This window comes from Pygoscelis adeliae, unplaced genomic scaffold, assembly GCF_000699105.1.
Source record: "Pygoscelis adeliae isolate BGI_AS28 unplaced genomic scaffold, ASM69910v1 Scaffold582, whole genome shotgun sequence".
In the NCBI taxonomy this organism is placed as follows: domain Eukaryota; kingdom Metazoa; phylum Chordata; class Aves; order Sphenisciformes; family Spheniscidae; genus Pygoscelis; species Pygoscelis adeliae.
The window spans coordinates 1,139,726-1,151,663 of NW_008824281.1; the positions used below are offsets into that span (position 1 = coordinate 1,139,726).

Below are 11,938 nucleotides of genomic sequence, written 5' to 3' on the forward strand. Positions count from 1 at the left end.
GGGCAGCAGCAAGCTGCAAAGGTTTCGGCTGCCGTTTCGAGCGCCTGCCCTCTCTTCGCCTCGCCTTCCCTTCCCTCCTGCCGCCGTTTCACTGAGTCAGAGGTTTTAATGGAAAGTGCCAGCAACTTCCTCAAGTTCAGCTCGAGCTCGTTCATTAGGCAATTAGAGGATTTTTATGAGATAGAAAAAAACAATTTGAAATTATAAACTTTCCCCAGTTGAGAGGTTTTTGGGGGGATTCGCTGGTGCTCCCTTTAAATAGGGAACGCTTTTCCACCAAGCTCCGTCAGTGCCTGTGAGCAGTGTACCTCCTGGCTACCCGTGGACGCCCCGGGCACCCGCACCTCCACTCCGGACAAGTTCTGCGGTTTAATTTAACCCCGGTCAGAGGCCTTTGGTGAGTGCAAGGGTTTAGCAGGGATTAGATGTGGATGGAGATTATGTCCACAATTACATTAGGCAGCCTGACACTGGCTGTGTATGGGTTATCAACCCTCCTGGCATGAGCAATTTGAAAGGGCTTCCTCTAAGCTCGCTTTATTCCTCGACTGCCCGTTGCAAGGAGCCTGCGAGGCTGCTGGAACCAGCTGCCTGGAGGAGACAGACACTTGGATTTACATAAATACATTATTAGTTCAGCAATTATTTTAAAACAGTTGTAATTAACGTGAAATGAATGCAAAGAACTTGCTCTTTGCTTAATAACAGAGTTGGAATAATGCATGGAGTACTGGCAGACCTGCAAGCACTGAAGAGATGCAAAAATACTTGAGAGCTGTGAGGGAAAGCCTGGGAGCTCTGCAAGCCTTGCGAGGACCCCCCCCCAGCTCCCCACATGACTATTTCTGAACGTTGTCCCCTGTTCTTCTCACAGGTTCCTCAGGACAGAGACATGCCGGTTCTGAGATGAGCCCCTGAGCAGCAAAGAGCCATCGGTTGTGCGGTACCTAAAGTGCGAGCAGGGCATCACAGAGCACCGCAGGGGAACAAACCTTCGCTCCAAGTGCCATAATACGCTTTTTCCATCCATGCTGCTTCAGTCCATCGCCTGGGCCACCAGCTGATGAGATGGCACAGAGCGCCGAGCTCCAGCCAAGCTTTGAGGACGTTTTTAATATTCTATCCCAGATCCCACAAGATAAACTCCTTAGCCTCAAATATAAACTGAAGCACTTGATACTTGGCCCCAGCAGCAAATTACTGCAAGCCATGGTCCTGCTTACCCTGGGGCAAGAAGCAGATGCAAGAATTTGTTTGGATGACTTGAGAGATAACCGGGCAGCCCAGTATGTCCACCAGACCAAACTGGGCGCTGTAGGACTGCAGGAAGATGGGGAGGATTTGCAGCCTGCCCAGCTGGATGCAGGTGCCATGGCGCTTCTGGCACAGATCTACTCAGTGTTGGCGGAGGAAAAACTGTGCAGTCATGAAGCCATGGACAAAGCCTGCCAGGCCGCCACCAAAACCTGCAACGCCAGCAAGGAAACTCAGGGGGACACGCTCAACAGCATCCCAGCTGAGGACCAGGAAAAACATGGCTCTGCCATCAGCATGGGCCCAGGTGACAAATTTCAGACGCTGAGATCTGATGGGGGCATAGGATTTCACCAGATGGCCAGCCCAGACTACGTGGTGAGAAGTTCCCCAGTGCAGATTGGAGGCAACTCAGAACTTTCAGGCCCACGGACCTTGTGTTCCTTGGGGAGTCCCTCTCTCACAAGTCACTTAGAGATCAGTGCGTCGCCAACAGTTGTCTTTCACACCCAGCCTTCTTCCCACAAGCGTGTCCCCCAGCCCAGCCGGCTGTGCGAAGGGAGCACCGGCAGTGCTGGACAGCCTGACGGGGACAGACGGAGCCACAGCCTGGAGGAAACAAGCTGGGCCAGCAGACCCAACTCTCATCCTGGGCAGGACACAGGTGCCCAAGCCCCCCAACCGGAGAAGGTTCTGCAGGTCAGTTCATGTTGTCCGACTCTCCCTATTCCTGAAACGCAGCTGCCCACACTGGATGCTGTGAACCAACCTGTCAAAAGTGGTGATGTTTCCAGCACAGTGGCAGGAGAACCTCATGCACCAGAAGAAAGCACAGACAAAAAGCAAGATGAAAAGCAATTATCTACAGGTCTTCCTGACTCACGAGCTACAGTGGATACTGGTCCTGCCCACCCATCCATGGAGGACTCCTATGTTCCAGCAGGCGTTTCTTCTAACCCTGCATCTGCTTCCATTTCAGCATGTCCCCTTCCTTCTCCTACCTATTCCTTCTCCCCAACCCTTCCCCCTCATCTTCGGGGAGCTCCTTCCAACTTATCATATCCCCCTCCCCTCCACTCATCCCCCTCTCCATCCTGGCCTCCTCCTCTCCAAGCTGTAGAAGCAGTGCACACATCAGAGCCAGATGGTGGAGAGAGAAAGTTCTTCACTTTTGTTGTCCTGCACGCTAGTGAAGATGAGATTGTTGCCCATCGGGTCAAGGACCTGCTGGAGAACATGGGGGTTCCCAACGGTGCCACACTCTGTGAGGACTTCTTAATTGCTGGACGCAGCCATCTGACTTGCTTCCAGGATGCTATGGAAAACTCTGCTTTCATCATCCTTCTGCTGACCAAGAACTTCCCATGTGACCTGTGTATGTTTCAGACAAACACTGCCCTGATGGAGTCCATCCTGAAACAATCCAAGCGTGACTCAGTCATCCCTTTTGTGCCCAAGGAGAACCCCCTGGAGCAGAGTCAGATTCCCAGCACGCTCGGTGCGCTGATGCCCTTGAATGAGAAGTCTCCTGGGTTCTCCAGGATGGTGCAGAACACCTTTACCACCAGCAGGATCAGTAAGAGGAAAGCCATGTGGGACCAGATGCAGAGAGCGAAACTACAGCTGTATCAGGAACAGTATCAAACACTGCAGAACTTGGATGCTCTGACCCTTGGCTCCCTTGCCCAGGTGCCTCCATCAGCAACACGGCCGCAGCCGCTGAAGCAATCACCCCAACAGCGGTGCCCCCCCGCTTCGACTGTTCCTCCTGCCACATACCCACCTCCCCCCGCTGGTCACCCCATGCCTCCTCATATGGGTCCCCATCCCTTCCAACCGCTTCATCTCCCATCAGGCCACTACAACATGATGCCAGGTCCAGGAGGCACCCCGCCCCTCATCATTCAACATGCTCGAATGGTTCAGATTGGGAACCACAACATGATGCAGGTAGAAACTGTCACACCAGGTCCACAGGACAGCGAGGAAGAAACCAGGTAGAATGGTTGATCAGAGACACAGCAGGTCAGCCAAAGCCAGGGACACTCACACTTAATTTCAAACCCTAGATCATAGTGATTCTGTTGGGACTGGGACTATTCTTATTTCACTGTGGGTAAAAGGTGCCACTTTCTTGGAGCACAGGAGAAAATTACCTTCTCTTTTGTTGGACAAAAGAGGTTGCAATCTCCTGAGACTGTTTTCCTTGTGCTTATTTTCAAGTAACTGAGAAAACTCTTTTCCTGATTTTCTGAGGCTACTGAAAGATTTTATAAATAAATTTTAATTAATTTATTTGTGTTTCTCTGGTTCTTTCCTGTAGAATTAGCAAAGGGGCAGTCAGGGATATTGGGAAAACTGTTCTGCATGTCTGTTCCTCTGGGGTGGAGGGGCCTGGGAGATGGCACACTGGGCTTCTGTTTCATAATCTGCTGCTGACCAAATCATTTGAGGGAAAACCTTCAGGGGATGCTTTAGGGAGTCGCTGTGGCCCCCTGTCAAGGTGCTAAGCACCACAAGGTCCCACCGTTTTCTTCCAGCAGTCCTCTTTGCTCGCTGTCACACAGTATCCTCTCGGCCTTTCACACCAACGCCTACTTTGCATGCATGGCGCACTCCCCTTGCTCCAGCACAGCAGCAGCGCCATTTCCCCCAAGCCTCTCGCACCAGACCCAGGAAGGTTCAGGAAACGAGCTTCACAGCCTTCTGAGAGGCTGCAGGCATCAAGAGATCACTTTTCCCAGTTCCCTTCTGAAACTACAGAGAGAGAAGTTTTTTGTTTGTGAAAGACAAAATTCCCATGTGCCCCTGGAGGCATGGCTTGAAGGAAAGTATTTTTGTATTTAAGAAAACTCTGTTAAAGAACTGAGACTATGCACCAGATAGGCGGCTAAATAAGAATCTTTACAGTAAAGCTGTGTTTGGGAAAAAAAATTACTTAATGAGAGGGGGGAAGGGCAGAGAAAGTCTGAGGATGCAGAAGCTGAGTGTTCACTCCTCCATTCTTACCTGTTGTAAAAGGTCAGAAGTGGGACCAGGGCCCCGTTAGATTGGCTGTTGCACAGAGTAATGTTCCCTACGGAGATTACTCCACTTATTTATGTTATTGCCCTTGAGGAAAAAGTTTGACGGAAAAAAAGCACTGAGCAGAGCATTACAGAAGGGGTGGAGAAAGGCCAGGAATGGGGGAGGTGTTCTGCAGGACCTGGGTGAGGGCTATACCAGGCAGATCTGTACTGAGCTTTTAACACGAGCAGGGTGCCCAAAGCCAAGCCCCAGACCCCATGCTCTCCCTCCAATGCCTCCTGCCGCGGCCATTTGCCTGCTCTGTCAGTAGAGGTCAGCCCAAAGCCACCAGACTAGAAATGAGACTGCTCCCTCTTCGGACCAGAACCCAGCCAACAGCATTGACCTCTAGAGTCAAGTCACCCTGCACCGGGGCCTCTGCAAGCTGCAGGGCAGCTCTCGCCCTACTCCTCACCCTAGGAAGGAGCCCAAGAGCTGCCAAGTCCCGTTAAGGTGGACCTCGAGGGCCAGTGTGATTGATACAGGGGAGGTGACCCCGTTCCAGGTATTTCTGCAGATGTGCATGCGCTTGTGTCGCTCTGAATAGCTGTCCCAGTACATTTCAAATCGAGCGGAGCCAGCACGGTCTGGCAGCCAAAGCGCAGGACTCCTACAGGCCATCCTGGACCTGGGACTACCCAAGCTGGGCACTCACAGGGCCTAATTCTGGATTGTAGTCTTTGTCCAAGAACCATCCAAGCCTTACAACCAACACCTGCATAAGGAAGACATTAGTATGTCCTTGGAGAAAAGACTGTTCAGCTGACATTAATCCCCTCTCAGGGAGTACTCTGGTCACCAGGCTAAAGACTGTCCCAATTCTCACTCTTCCTTTCTGGCTCAATCTACCTCAAGCTCGTTCTGCACCAAGCACGCCCTCCCAAACAAGTACCAGCCTACTAAATAAAGCTCACTACTGAGACATGAATCCCCACCACGGAGGAGAGAACAGTATGGGAGTCTCTCCTCAGTCCTGGCTCCCCAGAGGATAGCAGGTAACAGTATAAAGGAGGACAGTTCCCTCCACCTGCCCTGTGTTGAAAGCTGCAACTGCTGCCTTCTTATTTTCAAGCAGCGTACGCCCCTCAGGAGGGGCCGAAGATGTCTGCAGGATGATGCGGGAGAGCGTGGGCACTGACCGAACCTCAGTGCAAGCTCTGGAGCTCCTGGGCACCACCAGATGTAGGAGCCGAGAGCTGATGTGTCCCTACTCTTAAACTGCAACAGAACAGTGGCTGTCACAGTTTTGGATTTAAATGCCACAGAATTTCCTTTTAAGAGGCCACAGGTCCTTTCTCACAGATCTGTCCATAGAAGGTCTCTCTGCCTCCCTCCCCCCTACCTCAAGGAGGCTTAACTCCTCCTGGACCTCCTTGGCTGACAACTAGCACAAGACACCAGGCTCAGACAAATCAAAGCCCTCTCTGTCCTGAGCAGAACGAGAACCACATAAAAGCATTGCTATTTAAAAGCTGCCATCAGTTGTTGGCTTCCAGCTTGAAACAGTTTGGCTTTTAACCTCGAAGGACCCAGCGACAATGTATTAACTCATTTACTCTTTATAGAGTCTGCTGGAATCCTCCAAGTGCTTGGATTCCTTCTATTTCCTTATTTTCTCTCCCCTACGTCACCTTTGTTCGAATAGGTATTGTGTTACCGCAATTCCTGTCACACTGCAGTTGTTGCTGTGCAGCCACCAGGACAGCCCCTCCCCTTGGGAGAAAACACATACATCACTCCTTCCCCAGCTCTTCTGCCTTCTATAAATAAACGTCATGCAAAACTAGTCAACCGGAGGCTGTTCTAGCTTGTAAACAACCTTAACATGGTCACATCAAGTTTGCTTGGACCGGAGAAAGGGAGAGGGAAAGACATGGCAGCAGACTGTAAAACATTGCAGGGTTGGGTTTTTTTTTTTAAGCTTACAGCGCATGGAGGGCCAAGAGGCTCAAAGGTTATTGGGAGCAACTTCCACTAAAGAGCCACAGCCCTGTTTTAACCGCAGCAACAGGTTCACTCTTCCCACATTTTCAGGGCCCTCTTTGCTGTTGCTCACCTGGAAAGGAAGCTTTGCCACCAGGGCCTTGTTTTCACCAGGAGAATGCATGTGTGCCTGTGACCCCCTCGTTCTTCCCCAGTTTCTCTGGGAACCTGGGAAATGCTGACACAGTATCCCTATCTTTATGCTCTAGGCCGCTTTCTTCGTAAACACTCATCTTACGGCATTAGGAGGATCCAAAGAGGTCCATAGAACGGCACCAGGAAAACCCCAGTGAATTTCTCACCACTTTTGCACTATCTAAAGAAACCTGTATGGGAGGCTTTATTGTCAAGAGGGACAATTACCAGTATTAGAGAGAGAAAAGCACATCTTAGGTTTTAAGAAAAGAATAAAAGGCAGACATTTTGTTCGTGGCAGCGTACAGAAGGGCTCCTGCAGAGCAGTGTGCTACAGGAAGGCCTGTAGCCACCCCAGTGAAAAAAAAACTCCACTCCCTGTCCAAGATAATTACTCAGATAACAAAATCATCACTGAAACGTTTCACTGCTCCCCACAACTCCTTGTTTTGCCCCACATACTGGAGCTGGCCCAGACCACACCTACAATAAATAAGGACTGTTCATTCTAATTACCCCTAAATTCATGCAGTGATTTATCCCACCCAATAATTACTATCAACATTTAATTGCTGGGTCCTTACTATACAATTACAGATTACTTATGTGTTAAAAAAGAAAAAATTTAAAGCCCTTTTCTATCACACAAAGTGTTCTCCTCCTTGAGGCTTTTGTACGTGACTGGATCCCCCAGCTACCTGATCACAACATAGCTGCTCCAGAGTTGCTTCCCCATCCCAGCTGTGGAAGAACTCCCTTCTCATCGCTCTCCTCCCAGCAGCTCTGCGCACGGGACGGGACTGCAGTCAGAGAGCACCACAGTCAGGACCGATCAGCTGCTGCCTCAGTCCTGAGGCTACCCGGTTCCTTGTACCTGCGGTGGCAGCTGCTCACCTACGTACCTGAAGATCACCTATAGCACAGCAGTAGTATCTTGATGGGAGAAGCACATCCCACAGAGCTGCAGACACTGCTTAAATGTCATGTCCAGCATTTTCAAAGGAAACAGAAGGCAGCAACATTGATCAAACCATCAAGAATTACTTTTCAGGATGGAGCAATCAATGAAGGGACAAACATTCAAATATTTTATCCATCTGCTCCCATCCTCTGTGGGGAAGGCTGAGCATTTCTGGAAATCCCAATTCCTGTGTGGAACTAACTCCAGTCCCTTTAATTCCTCTGTCTGCTTTTGACCTCCTCTGGGGTTGAAAAACATAAATTGATGATAGCCACACTGCATGCCTCTTTCTGCTTGCTGTGCCCACAGTCCCAACCATATATAAGGCAGGTAATACCTGAGTCAACAGAGCAGCACCCTTTCACACTGCTGCATTACATCAAAAGATAAGGCAATGTATATAGAGGTGTCACTTCAGTGTCAGTGCTACCCTTTTTCGGGGGAAATGTTTGCAATTGGAGTACAGATTAGCTTTTCCCAGGAATAAATTCAGATGAAATGAAACAATCACATCTGTTGATTGCAAATGTCCAGTGTTTCCATACCCACAAGTGTACCATCCCTAGGAAACAAGCTGAAAATAGAGGCTTACCAGCAAGAAGTCCAAGGCACTTGCATTCTAGCAGCTATTTTTTGTTTTATTATTTAAAGTTAAGAGCGCTCATCAGCTCACAAATTAACAAATTCCATTCCTGCAGTTCAGTTCAGGTTTCAGCCAAAAGGAAAAAAAAAAAAAAAATAGAATGTAGCTAAACTAACTCTGCACTTTACATCTCAATAAAAGTTAAACCTCCTTGCTTTATAAATAAATGTTATAGTTAACACTGCAAAAATGTAATGGCAGATCTACAACATCCTTAAGAGGCAGAGAGCATTGGATTATTGAGGCATATGGATATGCTGGTTTATAAATACAAGTAGAGAAGCTTCAGTAGCATATAGTGCATGGTTGTTTATCAGGGTTCTACTCTCCCAGTCTTGACCTTTCCCAAATCTCAGAGGCAGCTGCTTCACCCCCAACTGTGCTTTCCACTCTGCCCGGGGCCAAGAAATGAGCCACAGGCTGCCAAAGCCCAGCCACTCCCCCTGCAAGAAGATAAACTGCTGGAAGAACAGCATCATGTTTACCAACACTGACTGTTTACCACCAAGGAGGGTTCTGCTAATGGAGGCAAATACCTACCCTGAGACTACGGATTTAAAGAGAAAAACTAGTTGTGTGCGCATCCTAATTAAAGAAAGGAGCTTGCCCAAATAGTAGCCAAATGAGATTCCAAATTCAATCTCTGAAGTAGCACCATCCTCAGTAAAGTTGCAAAAAGAATCAAAAGCCAAAACCAGATGCTAACCCACTCCGTGTAGGTTTCAGAACGGGATAATTAAGAGAACCCAATTGGTTGATACTAATAAACCTCAGAATAAGAAGGCACCTTAAACTGTCATTTCTTTCTTGCTTCCTCCTTCAGACCACCCTCATACAAACATGTCACCAACACTCACTTGCTTTAATAACCCCCCGAGCACCACCCACGCTACAAGTACCTCCCATCCTAGAGGGCTTCCAAGAGCACATCCTCAAAGATGGTTCAAGGTGTGCTGGTTTGGCTCTGAAACCTGGCCATAACCACCCTGTACAGCTCAATCCCTGCTGACCTCTGGAGCTAAAGGACCTCCACGCGGGGAAGGGAGTGAACGTGTGCAGAACGGGCAAGCTAAGGGCCTGAACACCACATTAGTATTTTCTTTTTAAGGTAGCAGTTTTTCCTCCCCATTCATCAAAACCAACATCTATTGATGAAACTATATAACCAGAACTGACCTTACTATATCTTACAGGATTGAAGATGTCTTGCAGCATAGATAGGGCCTGGCTCTAAAAGAGAAAAAATAACCCAGCTTTATGCACAATCATTGAAATCTCAGGCCTTTAACACCACTTGCTACTTGGCCAACCAAGGGAGGAAAAAAAAACGTCCTCAGCATACCCAGCCCTACTGCCATGCAAGTCAACTACCTCAGCAGAGCACAAGCCACTCGGCTGTTAGACTCATACTGTACCAAATCTGAGAACGGGGTGGGGAAAGAATTAGTTGGAAGATATTTTATTCCTCACTTGCATTCCTATCTGTTCGGTATTTAGGATGGGAAGGGCTAGAGCACATGTGTGATGTGTAGCTGCTCCAAAGCTTAACGCTGAGTTAATCCAGCACTAATGGGAGAGACAGCAGGTCCCAGGGATCTCCGTTTTCCTTCCTTCTCAGGACAAGACGGTTGGCATGGGAAAGGGCAGGGGCTGCGGCCTTCTCTGGATACAGTGCACTGGAGATATCTGGTACCTGAAGATGACAACAATGAGGGACAGCCATGAGCTCTCGAGCCGCCTCCTCCTCCCCTACCCCTGCGCACGCCAGCTTGATGGTGACAGATGAGGACAAAGCTCGCAGCCCATCTCAGCACAGCGACGGCCTTCGGCACCTAGGCAAGGATGGCCTGAGATCTTAGGCTGCACTACCTCTGCGGGGTGAAACAGGTGACAGGAAAGGCTGGGGACTTCAGCTCTCCCGCCCTAGTGCAGTTCAATGAAGGCTTCCAGCTCCTCAGGGATGAAACCCTTGTAGGGAATCTTGTGCTTGTCCAGGGCGCGAGCAGCAAGGCACTGGAGGGTGATGTAATTGAAGGGCTGCATCATGCTCTTGGTGAGCAGCTTCTCATCCAGCAGCTCATAAGCAGTCTGCTTGAAGGCATTGGTGGCGTCCATATGGGCTCCAGCCTCCATCAGGGCACTCATGATCAGTGGGCAGTTGTTGCGGGCAGCAACATGCAGCGGGGTGTTGTTGTCATAGTCACGGCTGTCTGGGTCAGCCCCACACTCCAGAAGCAAGTTCACAACGTGGAGCGATGGGAACTTGCCCACGGGATAACGTCCCACTGTTGTGGTGTCTTTGTCCACAGCCATATGCAAAGGAGTGAAGCCATTCTTGGCCCGGGGGCTGCACTTTAGCAGGCGGTAGATGGTCTGGCGCTTCTGGTGTTCCTGCTCCGGGGTGCACTCCACCTTCTCCAGCAAGAAGACCAGGTGGAGGATAATGGCCAGCGTCTTGGTGAACTGCGCTGAATCAACTACAGGGTCCTTGCCATGCACGAGCGCCCTCTCCACCTCCCGGACTCCTTTGCTCAGTACTCCCATGAGGTCAGAGAAGCCCAAGTGGGTAGCTAAAGTGCCTTTGGAGCGGTCCTGAAGCACGTAAGAGAAAAGCTCAGCAAAGGAAAGGAAACTGCTGGCAGTCATCGGGCTGAGAGGCTCCAGGTTGCCTTGCTGCATGTCCAGAGCATACTTCCATAGGTTAATGCAGCGTTCGAAGTTGCCGGAGTCAGCATAGACTGCCCCTCGGTAACGGATGTAATAGGAAGTGTCTGGGTGGGAAGGACCCAAGATGCGCTCTCTAATCAGCAGTGCCTGCATGCGCATCTCATCTGGATCAGTAATCAAGGCTTCCAGTTCCTCCAGCGAACTCACTTCCCGGGAATAGTCGTAGGCCAACACCAGCTGCCGGGGCTCAGGTTTAGGCAGGTACTGCCCGCCCTCACACCGAAGCTCCATCGCCCTTCGCCAGTACTTGTGGGCTCCCAAAAGGTCACGTTTCTTATCCACAAAGGTAGCACCCAGCAACTCCAGTGCTTCCACAGCAGCCTCTCGAGTGCAGAACACGTTAGGGACCTGCTGCTCATCCTGACTGGAAGCTGAGGCACAACATTTCTCACACCCCTCTTCATCGCAGCCCTGAGGAGTTTCCTTGTCAGCGCTGCAGCACCTCTGATGGCTCCCACCTGATGCACAGGTCCCATTTTGGTTCCCTGCAACCTCCTCCTCCTCCTGCTGCAGCCCTCCTTGGATGAGGTACTCCACAATGTTGGTGTGACCGGTGACACTGGCAGCTAGCAGAGGAGTCATGCCATAGCCATCTTTCTCCATGCGGGCTTTGGAGCGCAGCAATAGCTGCAGGATCTCCAGGCTGCCGGACTCAGCGCAGTCATGCAGGGCCGTATTCCCCTTCACGCTCCGGCGGTTGACATCAGCCCCTTTCTCTAGCAAGTAACGTGCGATTTCCCGGTGCCCTTTGTAGCAAGAAATCATCAGACAAGTGTGTCCGTGCCGGTTGGCTACTTCCAGGTCAGCCCCGCGCTCCCCGACTAAGTAGCGCACGATCTCCAGGTGCCCATCAAAGCAAGCAGCCCGCAGTGGCGTGGAGTTGGTCAGCGTGGTCTGGTTCACTGACGCGCCGTGATCCAGGAGGCTGCGCACCACCCCCAGGTGCCCGGCAGCAGAGGCCGCCCAGAGCGGCGGGGCCCCCTCGATGGTCTCCCCATCGAAGTTGACTGAGCCTCCCTCCTCCACGCGGGCGCCGCAGTGATCCAGCAGGTACTCCACCACCTCCAGGTGCCCGTGCCGGGCGGCGATCAGCAGCGGGGTGCTCCCTCCCCCGGGGCCGTCGCCCCCGCCGGGCCCTGCCGTCAGCGCCTCCCGCTCCCCCCGGCTCC

At 50.9% G+C, this 11,938-nt stretch overlaps 2 protein-coding genes across 2 annotated transcripts in view; one reads left to right on the forward strand and one right to left on the reverse strand.

Moving 5' to 3' along the window:
- The first annotated feature begins 886 nt into the window (after positions 1–886).
- TICAM1 (toll-like receptor adaptor molecule 1) lies at positions 887–3,498 on the forward strand. Its single transcript, XM_009318409.1, has one exon. The coding sequence runs from the start codon at positions 1,069–1,071 to the stop codon at positions 3,253–3,255; it is 2,187 nt and encodes a 728-aa protein (XP_009316684.1). The 5' UTR covers positions 887–1,068; the 3' UTR covers positions 3,256–3,498.
- Positions 3,499–8,003: 4,505 nt separating this feature from the next.
- FEM1A (fem-1 homolog a (C. elegans)) overlaps positions 8,004–11,938 on the reverse strand; it is a 13,912-nt gene continuing 9,977 nt past the window's right edge. The window contains exon 2 of the mRNA XM_009318431.1: positions 8,004–11,934. Coding sequence (XP_009316706.1) covers positions 9,966–11,934 — 1,969 coding nt within the window. The 3' untranslated portion in view covers positions 8,004–9,965. The remainder of the gene's footprint in view (positions 11,935–11,938) is intronic.